At 41.0% G+C, this 27,192-nt stretch overlaps 1 protein-coding gene across 6 annotated transcripts in view; it reads left to right on the top strand.

The window, feature by feature from the left end:
• Nucleotides 1-27,192, top strand: part of Fry (FRY microtubule binding protein) — a 444,403-nt gene that overhangs the window by 221,669 nt on the left and 195,542 nt on the right. For all 6 annotated transcript variants that reach the window (XM_090342230.1, XM_090342231.1, XM_090342232.1 and 3 more), the window contains one exon: nt 14,687-14,740. In XM_090342230.1, coding sequence (XP_090198356.1) covers nt 14,687-14,740 — 54 coding nt within the window. The remainder of the gene's footprint in view (nt 1-14,686; nt 14,741-27,192) is intronic.

A 27,192-nucleotide genomic window follows, 5' to 3' on the forward strand; every position in this document is an offset into this window, starting at 1 on the left:
AATATTCAATCAATGAAGGCGATCTTTATATATTCTGCTTGTAACATTCTATTCGTCAGTTAACTTTAGTAATTACAGAAAAATGTTTCTTGTTGCTACAGTTTAAATCACTTTTATTTAAACCAGGTGTTGATGATGTAGACCTGCAATCCTAGCTATTCAAGAGGCTGAGATCTGAGGATCAACATTCAAAGTCAGCTCTAGCAGACATTTCCCAGAGCAAAAAGCTGGAAATGGAGACATGGCACAATCGGTAGAGTGCCAGTCTTGGGCAGAAAGGCTAAAAGATAGATCTGGATTCAATCTCCAAAACGGACAATCTATCAATCCAATAACTTAATATAATGCCTTTTCCTTAATATAGTGTCATTATATTATGTTTCCCCCGATGACTCATGTTTTTGTTTCTGATATTTGTATTATGAATAGCTAGTATTTACAGAGTTCTTATTGTCTGCCAGTCATGGTGCTCAGCTTATTACTTTTTCAATAACCTTAGCTTGTTTCCCACTTACAGATAGGCAAAGTTGGCAAAGAGAGGGGTAAGTCATTGTTCTTGGGCACATAGACGATATAATTTGAACTCAAACAGGGTTACACCAGAATCCTCTAATCCACAGTCACTACACCCTATTGTCAGTCATTGCATGGCCCTCTTTATGTAAGGAATCTACACTCACTTTTAGAGTGCGTGTGTGTGTGTGTGTGTGTACTGGCTCAAAGACTTGAACTCAGGGCCTGGACACTGTCCTTGAGCATGTTTTTTGCTCAAGGATAATGCTCTGCTACATGATACACAGCTCTCCTTCCAGATTTTTACTGATTAATTAGAGGTAAGAGTCTCAGAGACTTTCCTGCCCAGGCTGGGTCTCAGCCTCTTTTAAAGTTAGGATTACAGGCATGAGCTGTCAGCACCCAGCCAGCCCAGAATTTTGCTGGTTGTTTTAGAGATGTAGACTTATCTGCCCAGGTTACCTGGAACCATAATCTTCTAGGTCTCAGCCTCCTGAGAAGCTAAGATTACAGGCAGGAGCACACTCAAGCTGTACACCAACATAGGACTCTCTAGCAATTTGAATCAGCCAAGACAAGTTCCCAAGAGACCAAAGCAGCTCTCATCCTTGCCCAAGAGCAGAAAGCTGCTCTGAGACCCAGGGCCATGATGGGAAGAGGGGTCCAGGGAACACAGAGTGGTGAATTCTCATTTCACTCCTTCACACAGAGAAGGCAAAAGTTGTGGGTAATTTGAGCCTAATTTTTTCATCTTTACTCCATTTACAATTTGTTACTGTGATCATTTTTGTTTGTTTTTGTGCCTATACTGAGGATTGAACTCAGAGCCTGGCACTTTTTCACTCACAGCTGATGCTTTACCACTTCAGCCACAGCTCTACTGCCAGCTTTGCTGGTTAATTGGAGATAAAAGTTTCACGGGCTTTCTTGAGCAGGCTGACTATCAAATGTGATCCTTACATCTCAGCCTTCTAGTAGCTACGATTCTGAGCCACCAGAACCCACCTCTTTTTTTTTTCTTTCCTGTCTTAAGTAGAACTATATCTAAGCCTGTGCCACAGCCTTCTAATTAGAGGCAGATATCATATTTCTTTCTATGACACATCTTAAATATCCCAACCTTCTTCTTTACCCCAATTTTTTATAGCATACCTTCTCTTTATCAGTAAATCATAGCTAGGTGCTACTGCCCAAAAAATGAAGTTATTTTTCTGAAGAAATGTACTTAACCCAATTTTTTTTTCCAGAGAAACAGATTTTATTTCTTAATGAATGGCTCAGGCAGTAGTACTAAACCAATTTCTTTTAAATAACACATTATTTCTTTCCTGCATTTTTTGCAGAGATATACACCTCTGTATCATAGCCAACCTTTGTCTGCTGAAAAATGTTTGGGAATATTTTTATCCTTACATTTGCTTACTTAAAGACAAGAACTATAAATAAATCTGGGTCTCCTTAGCTGATTCAAAAAGCATCAATGTACCTTTGCCATATTTGTCCTGTCACTGTCACTAGAGGTTATTTTTATTTTTATTTTTTGTTGTTATTGTGGATCTGTTTTGTTTTGTTTTTTTCTCAAGATGGAACCCACGGCCTTGTACATGCTAATCAAGCACTGGACCACTGAACTATACCCACAGTCCTAAAGGTGTTGTTGGTTGGGGTTTTTATTTGTTTGTTGTTTTTCATGTAGGTCCTGGACCTTGAATTCAGAGCATATGTACCTTCCCTCAGCTTTTTTGTTCAAGACTAGTGTTGTGCCTCTTCAGACATATCCCCACTTCCAGGGTTTTGATGATAGATTGGGTATAAGAGTCTCATGAGCTTCTTTTATGACTGGCCTTGAACCATGAACCTTGAATCTCACCTTCCTGAATAACTAGGATTGCCAGTTTGAGCCATCAACACCTGGAAAGGTGATATCTATCTATCTATCTATCTATCTATCTATCTATCTATATATATATATCTATATCTATAGATATATATATATATATAAACAGAGAGAGAGAAATCTGTCTGTGTCTGTCTGTCTGTCTATATGTCTACCTATATTCATTCTGAGGGAACTTTTTTTTTTTTGCCAGTCCTGGGCTTGAGCTCAGGGCCTGAGCACTGTCCTTGGACTTTCTTAAGGCTAGAGCTCTACCACTTGAGCCTCAGCACCACTTCAGGCTTTTTTCTATGTATGTGGTACTGAGGAATTGAACCCGGGTCTTCGTGCATGCTAGGCAAGCACTTCACCACTAGTCCAAACTCCCAGCCCAGGAATTTTTAATAAACTGAGAGGCCCTAAGTTCAAGCCCCAGTATAGGCTCAACAATAGCGAGTACAAAAAATTGTCCAAGCCAGGCGTGGTAGCTCACGCCTGTAATCCTAGCTGAAGAGCTCAGGGACAGCACCCAGGACAAGATCAAGCCTCATGACCCACAAAAAAAAAAGAAAGAAAGAAAGAAAAAAATGTCTATTTAACATCTTAATCATTTAGATTCAGTTTCTCCTTAGAATTTAGAAAGCTAGGCAAAAGGGATAGGATATAGTCCTTTCAAAAGTATAAGGAGGGAACAGGTGCCGGTAGCTCACACCTGTAATCCTAGCTATTCAAGAAGCTGAGGTCTGAGTTTGAAGCCAGCTCAAGCAGGAAAATTCATGAGACTCTTATCTTCAACTAACCACCAGAAAATTGGAAGTGGTACTGTGGCTAAAAGTAGTAAAGCACCAGCCTTGAACAAAAGACCTTAGGGTTCAAGCCCCATGATTGACCAAAAAAAATTTTTTTTTAAAGTGTAAAGAGGGAATTTAACCTTTCAGAAGGTCAAAGGGAGGCCTCTCTGAAGTAATTCTACCAAGGATAACTTTATTATATCAGTGCCATAGGCTGTGTGAAATAGATTATATAGCATGTATTAAAGTTTAAATTTTTACTTACAATTTTCCTATATCCAAATAGCCTAAAAGTATAAGAAATAATAACATCCTATAAAAAGCAGATTTTTTTGTCCTTTATAAGTCTTTTTGTAAACATCTTTCCCTTGGACAACAGTATTGCTCTGTGTACCTAAACAATGCACAAGTCATTAATATTTATGGATGTCAATAATTTTATTCTACTTTTATGGCTTCATGGGACATTTGATAGCTTTTGTTCTTGTTCAGTCTTACCATCATTTTGCCTTTCCCAAGTGTCCTTATACAAGTTAAATGGGGTCATTTGTCTTATTTTTTTATTTTTAATTCAGAACATAATGCAGAAAGAATCAGTGGGTGGTAAATAATTCAGCCTTGTTCCTTTAGATGTCTTTATCTCCATCTCATTTATAGTTCATCTCCCAATGGGATTCTGGGTTAACATTCCTGCTCCCTCTTCCTTAAAGCTGTTATTTCATTGTGGTATCTCTATCATTGCTGTTGTAAAGTCTGTCATTTTTATTTCTTAGTGATTTTTTTTGCTTTTTGTTTGTTTGCTTTTGTTTTTCTCTTTGTCTTTGGCATTCTACATTTTTTACTACAATATGTTTGGATGGATTGATGATGACAATGATGGTGATGATGATGATGATGATGATGATGATGATGATGATCTTGATCTTATCTGAGATGCCTCTGCTGCTGGTGCTGCTGCTTATTTGGGAGAAGGGGCATAGTACAAGATACAAGATTTGAACTCAGAGCCTTTGCTCAGCTTTGTTTGGCTGTTTGGTGGTCTGCTATCTGAACCATGCCCCCAGCACAGGTTTATGCTGATTAATTTGGAGATGAAGTTGCATGAATTTTTTCTACCTAGTTTGGTTTTCACTGCCTAGCACCTTGTGCTTCTCGAATTGAGGATTTACACCTTTTATCAATTCTGGAAAAAGTTTTGACATAGTTATCTGAATGACACCATCATCACTTTCTCTATTCTCCTTTTCTGGAATTCCTATTTGACATTTCTTGTGTTTCTTCATAGTATGTGTCATAAACTCTTACCATCTTTTATTATTAATACTACTTTGTCTCTTTCTACTGCATTCTGGCTTTGGATGGTGGCTTAGTGGTTGAGTGCTTGCCTAGCATGCACGAAACCCTGGGTTCCACTCCTCAGTACCACATAAACAAAAACGTCAGAGATAATATGGTTCAAGTAGTAGAGTGCTAACCTTGAGCAAGAGAAGCTCAGAGACAGTGCCCAGGCTCTGAGTTCGTATATGGTACTCTGGATTGAACCCAGAGCCCTATGAACATCAGAGAAGCATTCTACCTCTTGAGCTGAGCCACCCCCAGGTATTTTGTTTTTTTGAGACAGATCTCACTAACATTACCCCTGTTAGCCTCATATTCTAAATACTTCATCTTTTCTACCTCCCAAGTAGTTGGGATTGCAAGCCCAGCTCATTGCAAGTTCTTTCATGGGGCTAATTTTCCTGTGCCTTCCTTGGCATCCATGACTGGGGGAGTCTTTCTCCAAGAGAGTTTTGTTTTTGCTTTAATCTCAGGATTCTGAGTTATTACTGGAGCCACATATTCAGTTGCCTTCTTGGTTTGGAGAATTTCTATATTAGCAGGTGACACAAGAATGTAGATTTGACCTTGTGTTCTTACATTGGTTACATATTCTTGATGATGCCTTTGCAGGGGTAGGGGAGGAGAGAACAGGACTAATCTTTCTGCTTTTCCCAGAACATGGGCAGAAACCACTGTCATTACTTCTCATCCTCCTGTACTGGTGGATAGACTATTCCTTTGTCCATTGTTTAGGACCAAACTTTGTATAAGGACTTTTTATTTTTCATATCCTTCCCTTCATAGCCAGAAGCTTTATCTGTAGTCTCTATGTAGACAACCAGAATAAAAAAAATGTCTCCTGAAACAAACAGCCTTCCTCCCTGAGCACTGCCCAGTCTCCTTATACTCTCTTGCTGTTCTTTTCCATTTGCCTGTTTCAGGAACTCTGCATTTCTTAAAGATTATATTCCCATTCAGCATTTTCAAGTACTTACTGCATTTGGGATTATCATAGTGTGTGATTCTACTAGTTGGGGAATTCTTGATTCTTCTGTAGATACAGACTCTGTGCTGTATGTGAGGCTCATCTGCAAACAGACATTTGCACAACAAGGTGGAATATCTCAGTGGTGATCCTGTCTAATCAATCTTCTCTTTATTTGTGTATGTGTGTGGTACTAGGGCTTGAACTCAGGGCCTCACATTTTCTCTTGGCTTTTTGTGTTCATGGCTGGTACTCTACCACTTGAGCCACACCTTCATTTCCAAGGTGTTTAATTGAAGAGAAGAATCTCTTGAGCTGCCCAGGCTGGCTTAGAACTGCTATCTTTAGGTCTCAGCCTCCTGAGTAGCTAGGATCACATGGATGAACCACCAATGCCCGGTTCAGGATACTTCTTTTGCCCACCCTACTTCCTGTCACTTGGCTAATACGTGAGACACTTGACTTTGCATCGCAGTCTGCCACCAACATGTGCTTCTGGCAAAGGCACTTCCATGGGATCTAGCATTATGTTCACATGGTAGCAGCCAGGCAGTGTGTTTTAGTGCAAATGCATGTAACAGATGAAATGGAAACATTAGCTCTAGCATCTCTGACTTAAAAACTCCTGGCTGTTGGAATCCATCTTGGTCTAGTTTTCCTCTATTCCTACACAGAGCTACAGTCAAAGCTAAGTTGGGAAATGGCCGTACCAGCATAAAATGTCAGCAGGAAGAAGAAGAATCTTAATCCATCAAAAAATTAGAAGGAAAATAGATCAATTGCTTTTGATTTTCCAAATTGGAAAGAAAAATCTGTAGGATTCCAAAAGGACATAGCACATCTGGCTTTTATCTTGTCTTTCAGCAAATACTAAGAGGCCCAGAGGCACAATGTACTTTTTCTTTTTCTTCTTTTGGTCCTGTCCTGAAGCTTGAACTCGGGACCTGGGTACTATCCCTGAGCTGCTGTGCTCAAGGCTAGTATTCTACCACAGCCCCACTTGTGGTTTTTCTGGTAATTTATTGAAGAGGAGAGTCAGTGACTTTACTGTCCGGACTGGCTTTGAAATGCCATCTCCAGATCTCAGCCTCCTGAGTATACTTTATAGGTGTTAGCCACTGACACCCAACTAAAGGACTTTTCTTTTAATTAAAATAAGAAATTTTGTGAAAATGGGATTTTCATTACTGAGCATGCTTAAGTCTGGAAGTCCTCCACACACAAAATTTTTCCTGCAAGTAGGGTGTTTCAGATTCTGGTCTTACACTAGGTGTGGAGCACAGGTATGGACTGGTGGAAGTGGTAATAATCCATAGAGATGCTAATTGCATCATGCTGGAATGGAAGCTTTAAAGTAAAACACAGCATACAAGAAAAGATGAAGGGAATTTCTATTTCATAAATAAGATTTCACGAAAACCAGAAGGTCCACAAACTATTTTCATTTGGTACAAAGTCTTTGCAGAATCCACGATGGTGACCTGCACTGCAACACCCAGTGTGGACATGTAATAAACTATGTCATACCTTAAAGACCAGACCTATAACAACACCCATTGTGGCCAGCTAGCATCAATACTGGAAGGCCAAGCAATTAGCTAATGACAGCATTACTGCATGCTAATATTGTTCCAGGTTCATGCAGTAATGTCTGCTGACATACCTCTGTTCCTGCTCTACTCTCAGGCTTCAGCTCCTCCTGGGTGCTGATGGTAGGGCTGGCATGAGGACCAGTCTGGTTCACCCAACATGGAATTGGAGATATGAGGTTGGAATAGTGAGTCTGGTCCATTGCTCCCTAGCCCCTCTGAACCAGAGGCAGTTCTGAGAATCTGTGGCTGTAAGAGAGAATACAAGCAAACAGAGTACATTCACCCCAGCATCACCTCGTGACTTCAGTCTGATAAGAGGAACAGATTGAAATTGAGATGCTAGACTCTATTTGAATTTACAAAGATCCTTTTTGTATCTTTATTACTGGAGAGGTAGCTTAATGGTGGAACACTTGCCTAGCATGCACAAAACCCCAGGTTGAATCCTCAACAAGAAGCGGAATGAAATGAAATAATGAAATGAAAAATAACGAAATGAAATGAAAAAAATAAAAGTAAGCATATAAAAGAGCGTTACTTCCTCACATAGAGATAGACATCTAGCCATCATCTTGCATTTCATCCCTCGCATGGCTTGTCTATAGTCTTCCAGATATCAGAAAATATAAGATCCTTTCATCTGAAATCTCTTCTAATATTTAAGGAATTGGGAAAATGAGAAATCCTGCCACACTAAAGGATACAATTACTGTCTCTAATGAGGATTGTCTCTCCATGATGATCTTCCTGCAGTTGACTGTAATAAATCATATTCACTGCCTCACAGCCTCTCCCACCTCCATCAAGTTGTAGTTCCTGAAATAGGTCACCACCTCCCCCACCAAGGTTACAAAGGGTGATTTTTCTGCACCACTGAGCATGCCAAACTTCCTGAGCTATGCAAATGCTACATGTCTGTTGACTGACAATGTGCACATAATACAAACACACCCTTTCCATACCATAACCCCACAGCAGACTCCCTGCAGGACAATCAAGCCATTTTTCGGTTAAACTTCTCATGAACCAGAAGTGACTATTGCTTCCATAAACCTAATAAGGGAAATATACAGAGTATAGAAATCTGTAAGTCCGGCCCCCTGCTGAATATAACAACAAAGTCAAAGGAACGCTTTCTAGAAAGGAGGCTAAGAAGCAATCCTGATCAGAAAGGGAATATGTGTATCTCACTTGACAAAATACTATTTCATTTTTCAATTTATAAAGCAATATGTAAAAAGTGTGTGTGTGCGTGCGTGCGTGCGTGCGTGCGTGCGTGCATGCATGTGCACTGGCTTTAACTCAGGAATTGAGCACTGTCTCTTAATTTTTTTCACTCATGACTGGCTCTCTACCAGTACAACTCCACGTCTGACTTTTTGCTGGGTAATTGGAGATAGCAGTCTCATGGACCTCTCTGCTTGGGATAACTCTGAACCATGGTTCTCAGCTGAGAAGCTGAGTAGCTAAGATTACAGACATGAGCCACCAAAGCTTGGCTTGCGAACAACAAACCAATGAACAAACAAACAAAAACCTCTTAAAATAGCTATTTCTTAATATCTTTTTCTTTCTCTCTCTTTTTTGTTGATGAGGGAGAGAGGAGGGCGGTGCCAGTTTCTGAGCTTTTTGCTCAAGGCTAGTGTTGTTCCACTTGAGCTACAGCTCCACTTCTGGCCTATTGGTAGTTAGTTGGAGATGAAACTCCCAGGGAGTTTCCTGCCTGGGCTAGCTCCAAACTGAGACCCTCAGATCTCAGCCTCCTGAGTGGCTAGGATTACAAGTATAAACAACCTATGCCCAGCTCCTGCCCTACTTAATTTATAAAGACATTCATCTAGGAATCCAAACACCCACACTAAACCATAAACAAAGCATCATTAATGGCTCAAATCAAAGATAATTATTCTTAAAAGTTCTACTTAGTAGCTGAATTAGATAGACTTCAGATGAGCTAACAGACAATAGTTAAATCTCAGGTTAGCTCATCGAAAGTTACGAATAAACTAGGAGTACTGTAGATCAGAAACTGTTGTTCTGTGACTTCTGAACAAGACTTTTTATCTCTGGAATACATTTTAATGGACACTACCATAGTTGCCAATCCCAGGACTTGAACTCAGGACTTGGGTGCTATTCTTGAGCTTTTACTCAAAGTTAATTTTCTACCACTTGAGCCACAACTTCACTTCCAACTTTTTTGGTAGTTTAGTGGAAATAAGAGTCTCATAGACTTTTCCTGCTTGGGTTGGCTTTGAACCATAATGTCCTTGCCTGAGCCACTGCACCGGGCTTCAAAATTTTGATAATAGTCTTAAAAGTCACCACTACATTTTCAGACAGGCTTATCATTTATTATAATACTGCAGCATGTCTGAGTAGCCCAATTCTTGATTTTCATGCTAATTAAGAGTAATACAGCTTGGGTTTTACTGGGTCTCATGTATATAACACACTCCAACCTTAAATAAATACTTAAAATACTGCAAAATTATTCCCAGCACCATTTTCTCAGACCAGTGATCAGTGATCAGACCATTCAACAGGATCCTGGTTTAAAGACTAGCTATGCATAAATGAAAGGACCTCCAGGATATAGAAACAAAAGCCACATAATGAGTGTTTGTTGTCCTTAATGTACTATGTTATCTCTCATCTCTTTTGCTGTCCCTTGGTTATCTCATATTGTTACAGTATTTCATCTGGTTATCTGATATATTGTATATATGCATTTTGGGTTATTTGAAATTGGATAGGGAAGGGGGAGGGAAATGGGGACCAAGACATGAGAAAGGGTATCAATGTTTGTACATTAGCACCTTCTATCTGGTAAATATAATGTAAGTAACCCTTCTATTAATTACAATTACAATAAAAATATATGGGAAAAAAGACTAGCCATGCAAAAAGTTTCTCAGACGAGATTTCCACTAAGAGCTGGATGTGATGGAATGCACCTACTATCATAGCTATCATAAACAGGAGGATCACAACCCAGATAAACCCAGTCAGAAAATGAGAGCCTACCCCAAATCACCTAAGCAAAAAATAAAAAAAGGATGGAGGACATGGTTCAAGCAGTAGCATGACTAGCAAGCATGAAGCCCTGAATTCAAACCCTGGCCCTGGCCCTGCCACCCCTATTTGATGATGTTTCTTGATCCCTTTGGGACCTTCCACTTCATCTGTCCATTGTAATCACACAGGTTGAAAGGAGATGAGCCCAGAATGTTCCAAGCAGGAGGCTTTCACTAGCTGATGCAATCCTGGGGGAATGTAAACATTTAAGGAGATTGAGGCCTATAATTGACCACAGAGAAGGGATGTCTAAAGGAGCAGGAAGAGCACAGGCAGGAGGTAGGGATGTTTGAGTGGAAAGAAAGGAAAGATCGTAATGTTTCATTGCAGCTGAACATCCAGGGAGAAAAGTCCTGGAAAAAAAAATGGCCACCAGACTTGCCATTTGGAAAATTCCTGGGTTCTCTAGGGAGACTATTTTTAGTGGTGAGAGAAAAGCCGGAGTACACGGCTGAAGACAGAATAGTGGAACAGAACACAGCCATGGAGCACATGTTGGAGAACAGAATATAAGAGGAGTGGGAGCCAGGCACTGTGTCTCAGGCCAGCTGAGATCTGAGGATCGTGGTTCAAAACCAGCCTGGGCACTAAGAGACTCTTCAATTAACTACTAGAAAACAGGAAGTGGTGCTGTAGCTCAAGGAGGTAGCCTTGGGCTGAAGAGCTCAGGGACGACACCCAGGCCCACAGTTCAAGGGGAGAAAAAAAGGAGTAAGAAAAGAGGAGGGAATGTGGTCAGAGAAGGCACCAAGATGAAATGGGCTCAACTGATAGATGGCTACAAGAAGGCAGGATGGTGAGAGCTTAAAGATGAGGGCTAAGGGCAGCTGGCTGGTGGGGGAAGATCTCCAAGGAGACAAGAAAAGATCCATCAAAATGTACTGGAAATGAGTAGCTAGAGGGGCAAATTGGGACCATTTAATATGGCTGGGTGCTGGTGGCACAAGCTGTTACTCAGGAGGCTGAAATCTAAAGATCTTGGTTTAAAGTCAGCCTAGGCAGGAAAGTTTGTGAGACTTTTATCTCCAGAGAACCAGCAAAACGCTAGATGTCGAGCTGTGCTTTAAGTAGTAGAGTGCCATCCTTGAGCCAAATCTACTGAGAGTGTGAGGCCCTGAGTTCAAGACTCAGTACTGGCACACAAACACTTGAAAATGCTAACAAAAGAAGCTATAACCAAGAAACAGAGTTGTAAATGTTGTATCATATTTGTTGGTAGCTATTGTACTTTCAAGACAGAAAGAAAGAAAAAAAGAGAGAGAGAGAGAGGAGAAAGAAAGAGAAAGTGGAGGTATGGTCCAAGTGTTAAAAGCACCAACCTTGAGCAAAAAGCCTAGCAAGATCTCATCTCTAGTTTGAAGGCCCATACCAGCACAATGGGAGGGAGGGAAAGAGAGTGGAAAGCAAGAAACAAGTAAAAGAAAGCTTAAATAAAAAGAAGACAAAGGGGCCGGGAGTTTGGCCTAGTGGTTAAAGTTCTTGCCTAGCATGCACGAAGACCTGAGTTCGATTCCTTGGTACCACATACATAGAAAAAAAAGCCGGAAGTGGTGCTGAGGTTCAAGTGGTAGAGCTCTAGCCTTGAGAAAGTCCAAGGGCAGTGCTCAGGCCCTGAGCTCAAGCCCAGGACTGGCAAAAAAAAAAAAAAAGAGAGAAAGGAAATGGTGTCTATATCCCTGTAAGAGCCACTATTTATTTCAATTAAAATAAAGATTAATTTAATTGAAGTTTTCCCTCCACTGTTCAAATAATGGATTTGAGTACTTGAGTCCTTTAAATTTGGCAGAGAAGTAAACTCTATCAAAGTGAGAAGAGCCACCAGCAGATTATCCCCAGTTTTCTTTCTTTCCCTTGCTTCCTTCCTTCTTCCTCCCCTCTCTCCCTCCCTCCCTTCATCACTCCCTTCCTTCCTTTCTCTCTCTTTTCTCTGTTTTTCCTTTCCTTTCCTTTCCTTTTTCTTCTCTTCTCTGTACCAAAGTACTCTAATAACTTTGCATTTATCTTCACATTACTTATGCAAACTGTATAGCATCTTACCTGCTGGTACGTGTAGCTTCTCTGAGACAGTCTCTACATCACTCTCAAGTGGTCTACCACTTCAGTCATACCCCCCCTAGCTACTTTTTATATGAGAGTCTCTCACTTTTGCCCAGGCCTAGACTTGGACTTTGATCCTCTTACTTCCACCTCTTGAATAGCTGGGATTACAGAAGTATACTAACATACCTAGACCTCTTAATCATAGTCTTAAGCTTCTTGTTTCTTCCCCCCACTGTTTCAGATGAAAGTCAGCAAATGTTGTTTTGCATTTAGGAGCTCATTTTACTAAGTTAAAGAATGAAAGGAAACATGTCCCTTTCTGTACACGCCCTTCTACAAACCTCCAGCTAACACTCATCAGTTCTTACCAGATACTACTCAGGATGTCATAAAGTGGTGCTCAAGTTTACAAGTGGGTGACCTGAGGCAGGCATGGATGGAGCTGTCGTCAGTGACGCAGGCAGACAATAAGTATTACCAGAAAACATCTTGCAGATGTTCCCCAGTACTGAGCTCCTGACTGCCCCTCAGATTTGAGTCATTTGGGGTGAAAGGTCAGTGTTGAGAACTGCATGTCCCTAGTGTCACTCCTCATATGTGTTTCCAGAGTCGACTCAAAGCTGGCACAAATAAGGTCTGAAGCGAAGCATACAATGACAAGTTATGCGCATCTTTTGAAGCACATTTTTTATTTTGCTCAGAGACCATCGCCATAGCCACAGTGCTGCACGTTCACCTGTGTCAGGTCACTGTGGTTGTTGAGTTCTGAAAGTTTTTTGCCAAGTGCTCAGACCAGATATGTGTCTTATCCATTTTTTTTACTACAGATGGTATTTGTAGTCTTATTATTAATAACTATGCTTCTATGATCAAAAATTCATTGCTTTTTCTAGCTGGGCACTGGTGGCTCACCTTTATAATCCTTGCTAGTGGGGAGGCTGAGATCTGAGGGTTGAGGTTCAAAGCCCTGGCAGGAAAGTCCACTGAGACTTTTATCTCCAGTTAACCATGATAAGGCCAGAAGTAGAGTTGTACCTGAAATAACAGAGTGCTAGCCTTGACCACGCAGTGCCTTGGCCCTGAGTTCAAGCCCCAGTACCAATAGCACACATACACACACACAGTCTAGTTTTAAGATTTAAGGAGCCTGGTGGCTTGTTCTTTTGTTGGTGTTATTCTTATTTTAATTTGGTTATTTTTATAGCCACCTCAGCATTCATTAAAGAGGTTTTCCATGAATTACCTATTGAGAATTAAAATCATTGTAATAATGTCTGGCTTTTTGTTTTCTATTAGCAAGGGGGCAATTATTCTTCTATTTAACAAATATAGGATGTATTTTTTCTTTTGCACTTGGATTTTTTAATTAGCATACATTAATCACAAAAGGGTAGATATCATTGTGGCATCTTTCTTCACATAAGTATACAATGTATTCTAAGCGATATTAAGTACCATTTTTGTGGAATGAGAAATCAAGCTAATTAACACTCATCACCTCATAACTATTTGTGCGTGCTTGCGTACATGGTAAAACCATTTAAAACCTACTTTCTTAGCAATTTGCCACAATACAACATGTCTAATTTCATCCATGCTGCTATAACAAATGAGCATAAATTGGGTGACTTATAAACAATAGAAATTTACTACTGCCACCTCCGGAGATTGAGAAATGTGAAATGCAGCCACCAGTGTTTGATGAGGGTCTTCATGGCATCCTTCTTGTTGCATCTATAATGATTTTTGCTACTTCTATAAGGAGTAAAAATGTCTGCCTTCCTGAAATTGAATTATCTTGCTTGCAAAGGCATCAGCCCTCCAGTATCATCACCTGCAGCGATAAGTTTCAACATAGACATTGTGTGTATATGTGCATGTGTCCATGCTAGTTACAGGGCTTCAACTAAGTGCTTGGGCACTATCCTTCACTTTTTCATTCAAAGCTGCTACTCTACCAGTTGAGCCACACTTCCACCACCAGTTTTGTGATGGTGAAATGGAACTACAAGTTTCTCAGCTTTGTCTGGTCGGGCTGGCTTCAAACTGTGACCCTACCATCTCAGCCTCCTGAGTATCTACAATAACAGGCGGGAGCCACTGGTGCCTGGCTCTTAACGCAGGGATTTTGAAAGACCTAGTGAGACCATGTAGAAGTAGGGAAGCTTTCTTCTGCAGGCCACGCTTGTGCCTGTCAATAGCCACTTGATCCACATCCTGGCTAGTCCCTTAGCTAGACTGTTGTCACTAATGTCTCAGTAAACATGAACATGCAAGAACTCCTTAGTATGACGGTTCTTTTAGATCGAGATTTAACACTATAAGTTAAGATCCTACTGGGTAATAGAGACTTTCTTGCTTATTTAAAAATTGGCACCTCCTCATCCTGAAAAGAGAGAAACGAGTGAGAGAACTGTAGCCACTCTAGCCGTTCTTTAATTATGTTTCAAACATTTGATAGTTATTCTTGTATGTTCTCTTTCTTTTGTAGGAAAAGCCATTGACAAAGTCTCTGCAGCGTGGAGAAGACCCCCAGTTTGATCAAGTATGTGTTGTATTTTATAAGTTATATGCTTTTTTTCTTATTTCAGAATGTACAAAAGGCAAAGCTTGATGCTCTGTATGATACTCCGCATTTAGCAAAGGAGGATACAAGTGTGTTGTTATACAGCTGTGCATGATAGCACTTACAGCTGTCATTTCTAAACCTTCAGTAGTTATCTTTCATGTGTATGTGTGTACTTGTCTTCAGGATGAACCCAGGACCTGTGTGCTATCTCTGACGTATTTTCGCTCAAGGCTAGCACTCTGTCTCTTAAGCTGGTCCACTTCTGGCTTTTTGGGTGATTAATTAGAGATAAAATCTCATGGACTTACCTTTCCTGGCCAATTTTGAATGGGTATCTTCAAATCTCTGCTTCCTGAATAATTAGAATTACAGGTAATGATCTGTGAGCTCCTGGCAGTAGTTGTCTTTTCAGTTAAATTAAAGCTGGAATGTGTGGGAATAAGATATATAGGCCCTCCATTCATTGTTGCCTAAATCTTCCATGCCAAGATTAAAGAAACAAAAGTCCCCTAACAAACGAGATCTTCCAAATAAATGTTGCAGTGTGATGTTCGTGCACAATGCTGTGAGAGAGAGAAATGCCCAACAGTTGTCGTTATAAAGGTATAGGACTTTAGATTCTAGTTGAGACGATGATGTATCCATGAAACAATTTCAAACAGGATAGATGTAAAGAGAGTTCTTTGGAAACAACATGTTATAAACAGAATACGTAAGTAGTAAGGCTCTGAGAGATCCTGTGTTTGGAACTTAGAAAAATGTAGGAGCATTTAAGAGTGATGAAGAACAGGATGCTGGAGATGGGTTTGTGGTTTCCTGAATGTCTGCAGTGGATGACAAGAGGACAGCATGTCTTCGGGAACCCCAGATGGTGCCAGTATCCGAGGCAAACACAGCTGGATGTCCCACAGGTCTGACCTCCCATGGGGGTTTTTTTATGGCCTAATGAAGAACGCACAGTGCGTACACTTTCTGTAGGGCTTTGACATTGCCTGCAATGTGGAATGTGGAGGAAATAGTTCAGGCTGCACAGGTCCCAACTTGGGTTCCAGAAACCTCACGTGGCAGAGACAGAACTCTGTTTTCCGGGTTGGGATTCTTTCCCAAGGGAACTTCCCCCCTCCCTGCTCTGGGTCAAGCTCACTGTGCTCCTCCTCTGCCCTCCCTCCCTGCTCTGGGCTTGCTGTGTGACTGACAGACCTCACTGTTTTCTCCCATATATGGGGAAATGGGTCTTGTCTCCATTTCCCTCTGTTGCCATTCTGTCTTCCCTAGTCTTATTTAGTTACAGCTTTCACCTGGTAGTTCCTGGCATGGTCAGAAACCTACAGTGAATTTGTATATGAATTTGGTATCAGTATTTTGGAAATGTGGCTAGAGTGGTGGCTATTTCTGTTATCTAGAAGAATAGTAATATTCATCCTTTATCACACAAATGAGTGCTGATACTAGGGCTTGAACTCAAAACTTCATACTCTCACTTTTTTGCTCAAGGGTGGTATTCTACCACTTGAGTTACAACTCTACTTCTGGATTTTTGCTGGTTCATTGGAATCTCTCAGATTTCTCTATGTGGAGCTGGGTTTAAACTGGGAGCCTCAGAGCCTAGCCTTCTGTGTGGTTAGTATTATGCATGGTGCCTGGCTTATCCCCTCATATATATAAAAAATTTCACTTTATGGTTTTGTTTTGCTATCCTTGTTGCTGCCTTTGCCTCCAAATTCTTGTCTCATTTTCTCCAGCTTAATGTATCTCCTTCTTTAATTCTCTAGAAGCATAATTTTGAATGTTAATAATGCAGTTATTCAGCTTTCTTTTTTCCATTTCAACATTATAGAGAGTGTGCCATTGGAATTATATTTCACTTATGTCACTTAGTCATCTAAACTTTGCTTTTCTGACCAAAATGTTTTCCATTACCTTCAGGATTTACATCACTGGGGACTTTGATATAACTCAGATGCTTAGCTCTATCCTAGGGCTACAAATCCATGTCTCGATAAGACCCCTGCTTGTCCCCCATGGACTGAACGCCCTGTTGTATAATATTGCTGTGTGTGCTCAGAGTGTGGGAAGTGTGACTGAAGTTCACTTGAACCATGGGAAAGACCTGTCTATAAAGTCGAGCTCATTTTCAAGAAAACTCTAGAGATTCTTGATGGAAGTTGGTTCACCTGTGGAGTCCATGAAATGAAAAGTAAGCAAAATAACTTCTGAACCTGCCTGCCACCTTGTGATGAGTCCCCTACAGTGCTCAGATGCAGTCAGCATGGTGCTTCTCAGAAAAGGGGCCTTTGAGGGGTGCTGAGGTGGTGAGGGCCGGTGAGAGGGCATAGGCACCAGTGTTAGGCAGCTTAACCAAGGGAGATTGTCCCCTAGGCCCCTCCCACCATGTGATTCAGGCATATGCTTCTAAGCCTGGGTAATTTCTCTGTGTGCGTGTGTATGTGTGTGTTCTATTAGCTGAACATGCTCTCTACCACTTGAGCCATGCTTTCTAGTCTCTGTTCTTTGTAAGTTATCCAGAGCTAGGTATTTTTGTATAGCATCACCGAAGGAGCAAAGTCAGGATCTAACTGCTGCTGCCATTAACAAATTCTAAGAACCATGGTTGCACTGACAAGTCCGCAAATGTATCAGGATCCCTTAGTGTTCGGGAATTAAGCATTCACACTACATGATTCCACTCCTCCTGATTGCACACCCTAGGATTTGAATTTGCATTTCCATAGTGATTTGTGGATCCACAGAAAGGTGCTTCACTGGTTTAACTCCATGACCAGAGATGAACTTCACCTAATAAGAAAACAGTCCGCATTAATGTAGCGCTTACCTGAAGCCTTGCTAGTTATATATAAACAGCATGGTTCCTGTTGAAGGAATATTTGCATCAACTTCTTCCTTTTAAATGTCATTGGTGTGAATGGATGGGGTAGATGAAATTATGCTGTCTGAACCTATAGGACTCTGTTTATTCCTTTGCATACTCAGTCCATGATTCATTTTCTTCTTACTAGAAATAGAAGCTAAAAACAAACCATGTAATGCTACTTTAGAGTTAATGAACAAAGTTCCTTCTCACATGCTCTCAAAATCTAACAATAGGAAGCGTAAGATACCATCACCATCATCATCATTACCATCATCATCATCATCATCATCATCATCATCTCTGTGTAAAGTTACATTTAATCATTTAATGGAAAGGAATATAAAAGCTGTCCAAGGCAGGTGCTGGTGACTGGGGTCTATAATCCTAGCTACTCAGAAAGCTGATATCTAAGGGTTGAGAATTGAAGCCAGCCTGGGCAGACAAACCCTGAGAGACTAATATTTCCAATTAACCAGCAAAAGCTAGAAGTATGAATCAAGTAGTAGAGTGTCAGTCTTGAATGAAAAAGCCGAGGCCTTAAGTTCAAGTGCCAGTACTGGCACAAAAAAAAATGGTAGTTGCGGGGCCGGGAGTTTGGAGTAGAGTGCTTGCCTAACATGCATGAAGACCCGGGTTTGATTTCTTGGTACCACATACATAGAAAAAAACTGGAAGTGGTGCTGTGGCTCAAGTTGTAGAGCTCTAGCCTTGAGAAAGCCCAAGGACAGTGCTTAGGCCCTGAGCTTAAGCTCAGGACTAGCAAAAAAAAAAAAAAAAAAAAAAAAGGTAGTTGCCTGAAACAGCCAACACTAGAATCCACGTGCTCTGAACATAAATCCTGTACCTTTTATTCCATAAATTGTTTCTAAAAGAGACTTTGATGAGAATTCAAAGGGGAATTTTCAGCAGGCAAAAGATCTAAGATCCTGTATTAGCCATGATTCTGTTTGATTGCCAGGGGCGAAATGATAGTAGCTTCAACAAGACAGAAGTACATTTCTCTTGGGTTCAAGAACTAGAGGAAATCAATCCAGGATTTGTTTTTCTCATGTATTGCTAACAACCCTAAGGACTGGTATAGCTGCTGGGATTTAGGTATTATTTCTGTTTTAGGCAGCAAGAAACAAAGAAAGATGAGAAGTACTTACAGAAAACAACAACAACAACTTAGAGTTGCCCAACCCCACACACCCCAGATCTGTGCATTCAGCCAGATCTTAATTGTGTGGCTACTATAAGAAAGACTAGAATATTCATGCTTCACAACTCCGTGCCCATCTAAACTTAGGGCAAGGCCAAGAGTGTGTCCTGATGGTAGAGTGCCTGCCCAGCATTACATGAAGCCCTTGGTTTGATTCCTTGGTACAATATACACAGAAAAAGCTGGAAATAGTAGAGCTCTAGCCTTGAGAAAGCTCAAGGGCAGTGCCTAGGCTCTGAGTTGAAGCCCCAGGACTGAAAAAAAATATCCTAAACTTAGGGCATTTTATAACTAAGAAGGAAGGAAAGAGTGAGAATTTGGTAGTAGCTATCCAATACTGCTAGATATTTTGCCAAAATGTCCAATCAGCCTGAAATAATTTGTACTTATGTACCTCTGTTTTTCACTCTAGAATTCTCAAATTTGCCAGGTTTTCAGTTTGACTTTAGATATAGGTATATATAAAGAGACTAACGCTTCATAATTTCTTTTATATTTTATACTGTTATAGTCTTAACTATTGGTTTGACTAGTTGTTGAATTCTTCAGTTAATCTAATGGCAATTCATACCTATTAGTATAAGCTTGGAGAAAAGCCCTCCTTTTTTCTTAATTGGATATCAAAATAGGAGTGTGTGTGTCTGTCTGTCTGTCTGTGTGTGTCTGTGTGTCTGTGTATGTATGTATTTATGTATATGTGAACGTATGCTAGTATTTTGGCTTGAACTCAAGACACTAGTACTGTCCTTTAACTTTCTCACTCAAGGATGGTATTCTACCACCTGACAAATCTACTTCCAGCTTTTTGCTGGTTAATTGCAAATAGAAGTGTAATAGACTTTTCTGTCTGGGCTGGCTTTGAACCATGATCCTTGAATCTCAGCCTTCTGAGTAGCTAGGATTATAGATTCTAGCACTGGCTTGGTTTCTCTTAAATAGTTCAATTAACTATCAGGGTGTGACAAACAAAATGAATTTTTTTTAAACCTGTCCTGGTACTAAAGTTTTTAAATTTAGAAACATGTATTAATTTTAAATACATATGCATATTTACACAGGAAGTTCTATGTAGAAGAAAGAATGGGTTCCTCTCAAGCCCAGATCCCCTGAAATAAGGTCCACATTTTGGAAACTTCTAATTCAGAAGCACCTGGGCCCATCTGTCTAACACATGCCATGTAAATGCTTCAGATCATGAATGTTTTGATATCTCAGAGCCAGGTGTTCCTCAAAAAATCTTTATTAAAAAACTCAAACAGAAGCTGAGTAGTGGTGGCTCATACCTGTAACCATTGCTACTCAAGAGGCTGGGCTCTAAAGACTGAAATTCTAAGCAAGATAAGGCAGAAAACTCCATGAGAGTCTTACCTCCAGTTAACCACCAAAAAGTCAGAAGTTAAAGCATGGACCAAGTGATAGAGCACCAGCATTAGAGAAAGTCAAATGAGAATATAAAGCCCTGAGTTCAAACCCCAGAAACTCAGGTGACTGAAACAACAGAAAAGTAATATTATCATTGGGAGCTGATAAGCAGATCAAATTATTTGAAGCAAAAGCATTATATTGTTAGATCTTTAAAGACAGGCTCATGGGCCTGGGAGTTTGGCCTAGTGGTAGAGTGCTTACCTAACATGCAGGAATCCCTGGGTTCAATTTCTTGGTACCACATACATAGAAAAAAGCTGGAAGTGATGCTGTGGCTCAAGTGGTAGAGTACTAGCCTTGAGCAAAAAGCCCAAGGAGAGTGCAAGGCCCTGAGATCAAACCCCAGGACTGGCAAAAAAAAAAATAGGCTCATGACTCATACAGAAAAAAGTATATTAAAGACTTAGTACTAGTGAGGAATATTAGAACCAATTCCACATTTCTGTATCTGGGACACTGAAATCAAAGCTCATTGAGAAGCAAAGCTGGCCTTTTTTATGTGGAGGTGAGCAGCCAGTAAACCTTTATTGGACAGATCTGTCACCATCTCCAGACCAGACTTTTTTACATTGCACTGAGTTATCTACCATTTAAACATTTTAAAATAGCTCAATGGCTTCAGGAGGTCCTTATATCCAGATACCCTGGAGATGCTGAAAGTTTCCATTGAAATACTTTTTTCCTATAGTGTAAGGTATCAGTAAAAACATGAACCTGCAAAGGCAGGAAAGGGTCATTCTGGAAAACCTTAATGCCAGCAAGATGAGACTTCATCCTACATCCGGCAGTACTGAGGCAATCAGAGCAGATTATCTGAACAGATAAAATTATAGAGGAATAATTGATAGTGATTAAGTGAATGAGAAAAGGCAAGTAACTAGTTTGAACCCATAACTGGGAGTGATGCCTGCTATAGTCTACAAACATGGAGTGGAACATGCATATCTGGGAATGTGGTACAGATAGAAATAAGGCCAAATCTTGTCCTCCAGAAATTCTCAATCCATAAGAAAGAATTCTGCCCTAGGATACATGTTCAAGTCTCTGCAAAGCAGCAGTTACTGTTGGGAGGAAGAATCTGGCAGGCAGTAGTGGAGGGGTGGCCATGCCTGCCATCCAGGAGACCACAGTGAACCAAGCTGAACTGGAGTCAGATGGACAGGGAGGTGTCAAAGATAAAGAGAGCACTGTGCCGGGGCCAGGGGATGGCAGAACGAAGTCAGGCAGGTAGACCGCAGACCATCGCTGTGGGTGTACACTGTGGTCTACAGGTTAGGACTCTGACAAGCAGAGGGAAGGAAGGCGATGCTTTGGGAATGGACAGTGGGGTGGGCTTTACGGTGATTTGGTGTGCACTGAATTCTCAAGGATGTGAGAACTGTCTCCAGAGAAATAATCAGTACATGTACTTATATGGTCATTCAACAATGCAGACTGAGGAGAGTGGAACACATAAATGGAGGCTATCACAGGGAAATATTAAACATTTAGAATCTAATCTTGCCATGTTCAACACACCAAGAAGCCCAGCAATCAGGAGTCTGAAGCAGGAGGATTGTGTGTTTGAAGCCAGCCTACACCACATGGAGAGACTATATTTCAGAAAGAAAAGATGGAGGGATGCGGTGGAAGAGCAGGGGGAGACAGAGAGAGGGAGGGAGGGAGGGAGGGAGGAAGGGAGAGAGGGAGAGACAGAGACAGAGACAGAGACAGAGACAGAGAGAACGAATAATATGGTAGCTGCCATAAATGTAAGCCATGGATGCACAGAAAGACTGGTGTGGCAGCTGGTAAAGGAAAACCTGGAGGCTGCCATTTAGGAGTTGTGGGGTACTTCTTCATTGCCATGTTTACAGTTGATAGGTTAATTACCTGAAAGTAATTTTTGTTTATCGTGGCAGATCTTTCTCAACAACTCTTGAATTAAGAATCAGTGAGTCATAGTGGAGTGTCCTTTGAAGGAAAGGCAAAGCAAGCTCGTCACTTTATTGTCCAGCATTCTTCCTCTATGGTCAAATTTTATAGACTTTTTTTTTTGTGGGTGGTGGTGGTTGTCATGATGGGCCTTGAACACAGGGCCTGGGCACTGTCCATGAGCTCTTTTGTTCAAGGCTAGCACTCTACCAATTTAAGCCACAGCCCTACTTATGGTTTTATTTTGAGTGGTTAATTGGGGATAAGAGTCTCCTAGGAACTTTTCTGCCTGAATTGGCTTCAAATAGCTATCCTCTGATCTCAGCCTCCTGGATAGCTAGGATGACAGGCATGAGCCACCAGTACCCCACTCAGACGTTCTTCTTATTTTAATTTTTTTTGTCAGTCCTAGGCTTGAACTCAGGGTCTTAGCACTGTCCTTGGACTTTCTCAAGGCTAGAGCTCTACCACTTGAGCCTCAGCACCATTTCTGGCTTTTTTCTATGTATGTGGTACTGAGGAATCGAACCTGGGTCTTCATGCATGCTAGGCAAGCACTCAACCACTAGGCCAAACTCCCCAGCCCCTTGTTTTAATTTTTAATTGTTATTATAAGGGTGATATACAATGGGGTTACAGTCATGGAAGTCGGGTAATGCCACCCTTTCCTTCACTATATTGTGTAGACTTTATTTTTTTTATTTTTTTAAAATTTTGTGGAAGCCAATATTAAGGTTTGAACTTGGGGCTTTCTTGCTCACAGCTGGGGCTCTGCTACTTGAGCCATGCCTCCAGTCCAGAATTTTCCTGATTAATTGATGATAATGTCTCTCGAACACTTGTTGCTTCCAGCCTCGTGATTGGCTAGGTCATAGGTATGTGCCACTGTTGATGAGCTATCAGTATCCTTTTTAGATGTCAGGCTAAAGCCTGTGAAGTTGGTTCCTCCAGTGAAGCAATAATTGTTTAAGATTAGGGTGAACAATAGATAAATCAACCCTGTTTAAAAAGTGAAAAGCAGGGCATGTGCTAGTGGCTCATCTCTGGAATTAGAGCTACTCAGGAGGCTCAGATCTGAGGATCACTGTTTGAAGCCAGCAGTCAGGGCAGAAAAGTCTGTGAAACTCGTCTCTCTAATTAACCACCAAAAGAACCAGAATTGGAGCTGTGTGGTTCAAGTGGTAGAGTGCCAGCTTTGAGTGAAAAAACTAAGGGACAGTGTACAGGCTTTGAGTTCAACCCCTAATCTCCCCCCCACTCCACACACACAGAGTAAAGAGCAACATTAAAATTGCCCTTAGCTGCAGGAGGGAGGGTTAATGAAGGTCCTTTCTATGTGGATTCTCAAGTGAAAGTAGTGGCTGTTGAATATTCATAGTCTTTGTTCAGCTGGTCCCTTCCAACTTGGATGTTTGCATATTTTACATAGGGAAACATCTTGGGAGCAGAATCCATATCTGAACATGAAATTTGCTTTGTTTCATGTCACCATGTCAGCATAACTTGAAGCTGTACACAGTTTAAATAATTTTGTACATTAAACCATGTTTGATATTGTGGGATTTTCCACTTTCAATGTCACATCAACTCTCAAATGAGTTCAGATTATAGAGTATTTCAGATGTTGGATTTTTCAGCTAAGGGTGTTCCTTCCATAATACAAACAGTAGTGGACATGTGGTATTTTTCTGAAGTATTTCTCCAGCTTTGTGTCTTCATATATTGTCATATGTAAGTACTTATTCTGGAAAGTTGTTTCACTGTGTGTTGCAAAGGTACCATGTGGGATGTAAGAGAAAGTTCTGGAAACTAACGGTGATAGGTCAATATCACAAGATCCAGGAGAAGAAAGCCTCTCAAGGGGAAACAGTGTCATTTGCTTTGGGAACATGACCACAAAAAGGCCTCTGGTTGGAAGTGGTGCTGTGGCTCAAGTGGTAGAGTGCTAGCCTTGAGCTACAGAACTCAAAGACAACATGTAGGCCCCGAGTTCAAGCCCCAAGGCCTACCAAAAAAAGCCTCTGGTGGTGGGATGTGGCTCATATGGTAAGGTGCCTGCTAGCAAATGTGAATCCTTGAGTTCAAATCCCAGTACCATAAAAAGCAAAAAGGTCTCTGGTATGCACATATCTATAGTCCTAACTCCTCAAAGGATGGAGATTTTTACCCAGGCATAAAGTTCATGAGGCCCTATCTCCACCTATAGCTGGGTGCAGGGATACACAGATATCATCCTTACCACCCAGAGGCTGAAGTCTGGAGGACTGCAGCTCCAAGTCAGGTTGGGCAGAAAAGTTCACAAAACTTCAACAGAAAAGGCTGTGTGGTATGTGTTGTCATCCCAGCTGAGGCTAGGAGTATAAATAAATGGAAGGATTGTGTTCCAGGCCAGCCTAAGAAAAAGTAAGCCACTATTTCAAAAATAACTAGAGCCAAAAGATCTGAAGGTATGGCTCAAGTGGTAGAGCACCCCGCTAGTGCTCTACCCAGTGTGTGTGAGTTCAAATACACACACACCCCACATCCCCACCACCAGATCCCTGCTGATCTCTCTCCAGGAGCAAGAAGGGCACTTGTGTTGCCTGTGATGGAAAAGCTAGCCAAAAGGAGAACAGGTACCCAGGAGCATGGTGAGAAAGGAGAGAGCCTTTGGCTGCGGCCACACACACGTTTTATAGAAGCCCCTTACATTGAATGAATCACACAGTCATTACACCATGCGAGGCCAAGGTCCATTTTTCACTAGATACTTCTTCAGATTGGTTGAGATTCCCAAGAGGCTGACATGTGGATGCACTGGACATTGCAGTGCCAGGTTTTGAGATAGTCATTAGTTTCTATCTTCACTGGCCTGGCCTGTTAGTTTAAGAATGAGTTGTAGGCTGGACACTATGTGATCAGGATGGTGATCATCTGAAGCTACCCATTAGCCAAAAGCTAATGAGACCACATGTCAATCAATACTCTGAGTGTAGTTCACACCTGTAATCCCAGCTACTCAGGAGGGATAACTAGACCAATGGAGGACAGAGGCTGGCTCTAGACAAAAATACAAGACTCTCTCCCAAAAATAACTAAAACAAAAGGGTTGAAGGTATGGCTCAAGCAGTAGGGTATTTGCATAGTAAATCCACAATCCTGTGTTCAAACTCCATTACTACCACCACCACTAAAATATTTTTAAAAAGAGAGTTATAACTTGAAGCAAATTGGAGTGCTGAAAGGCTTTCTACATGTCTTTTACTAGTATTGTGAGGGACACATATCCCTCCGTGACATCTGTTATAAACCTTTGAAAAATACTTCTGCTGGTGCCCAAAAGGCATGGAGGGACACTCAGCCACACATATTATAAAGGAGGCCCTGAGAGTTCATGCCTAGAAGGGGGAAAGGCGGGGTCCTTTCTACCCTCACCTCAGTATACCCAGAAAGTAACCTTTCTAGCTCTGTTGAAAGTGTTTTCAGTGGTCTGGTACTGGGTGGCTCAGGCCTGTAATCCTAGTTAATCAGGAGATCTGAGTGTCTTAGTTCAAAGCCAGCCCAGACAGGAAAATCAGTGGGACTCTTTATCTCCAGTTAACAAACAAAAAGCTGGCAGTGCGGCTGTAATTCAAGTTGTAGAGTGCCAGTCTTGAGTGAAAAAAGGAAGCTGGAGTGTGAGCCTCTGAACTCAAGCTTCAATACTGCCCCTACCCCCATCTCTGTCTGTCTGTCTGTCTCTCTCTCTCTCTCTCTTTCTGTCTCTCTCACATACACAAACGAAAACAAAAGAAAAAAGAAAAGGAAATCAAATGAATATCTTCTACTCAGCCTCTGATTTCATCAAAGTCATTTTTCTTTACTCTGAGCTTCATTTTCAATATCTGGAGATGAATAAAGGAAACAGATATTTTGGAAGCTCTTTTACGTCCCTATCCTATTTTGTCCTCATAATAACCCAGGAAGATGAAGTTTTGCATCCAGTTTTATGGTTGAGAACACAGATTCAGACAGCTAATAGAGGCAGACCTGTAACTGGAACCCAGGGCCTCATGAAATTCCAACAGTATGGCAGGTGAAGGGCTGGTGGTCACACATGAGATCTGAGCAAGTGTGCAGCTGTCACTGTTGGCACTACTTGGCTGGCATGATCTCCAAATCCCAGATAATTTGCTCAGACATTCTGAGTTTGAATGGGCATTCAGATATGGGGAGATTTCATGGTGATATTTTCATGCAGTACAATATCCTAAATAATGTCTACATATTATATGGGTTGTATACTTTTGTAACACCCTATGGTTCATAGTGCTGTGATGCCATCTATTAACAGGAAGTAAAAATCTATGTCACAGGAAGTAAAATGGCATGGTAAAATATACAATGGAGCTAAGATAACTTTTTACCATAATCTTCCTGAAAAGGAAGCAGATAGGATGTTAGTGTTTCATCATTGATTCTGATGCTACAATTCATTGAAAATTTACTTATAGGCATAAATGAAAAATGTGAGCTACTAAGAGAAAAAACAAGCTGGCATTAGAGTTGTGCTTATTTGTGTTAGACCACATTTCTTTTCTTTCTTTGAGTTGGGGTTGTACTTAGTAGTCCAGGCTGACTTGGACTTGCCACCTGCCTGAGTGCTGGAATTATTGGCATCTATTTCCACAGAGTTGACTGCTTATTCCGTGTTTGCTGCTTATCTTGTAAAATAAATGAAAATCTTTTTTTTAAAAATCCAATAGTGGGGCTGGGAATGTGACTGAGTGGTAGAGTGCTTGCCTAGCATGCATGAAGCCCTGGGTTCCATTCCTTAGTACCACATAAATGGAAAAAGCCAGAAGTGGTGCTGTGGCTCAAATGGTAAAGTGCTAGCCTTGAGCAAAAGAAGCTCAGGGACAGTGACCAGGCCCTAAGTTTTTTTCCAAGACTGTCAAAAAAAATCTAATAATGAAGACTATCCCCTAATTTTTTTCTTTTCCTTTTTTTTCTTTTTTTATTTATTTTTTTATTTTTATTTTTGGTGGGTTGTGGGGC

Source organism: Megascapheus bottae, chromosome 11 (genome assembly GCF_031878675.1).
Source record: "Megascapheus bottae isolate mThoBot1 chromosome 11, mThoBot2.hap1, whole genome shotgun sequence".
Taxonomy (NCBI): Eukaryota; Metazoa; Chordata; class Mammalia; order Rodentia; family Geomyidae; genus Megascapheus; species Megascapheus bottae.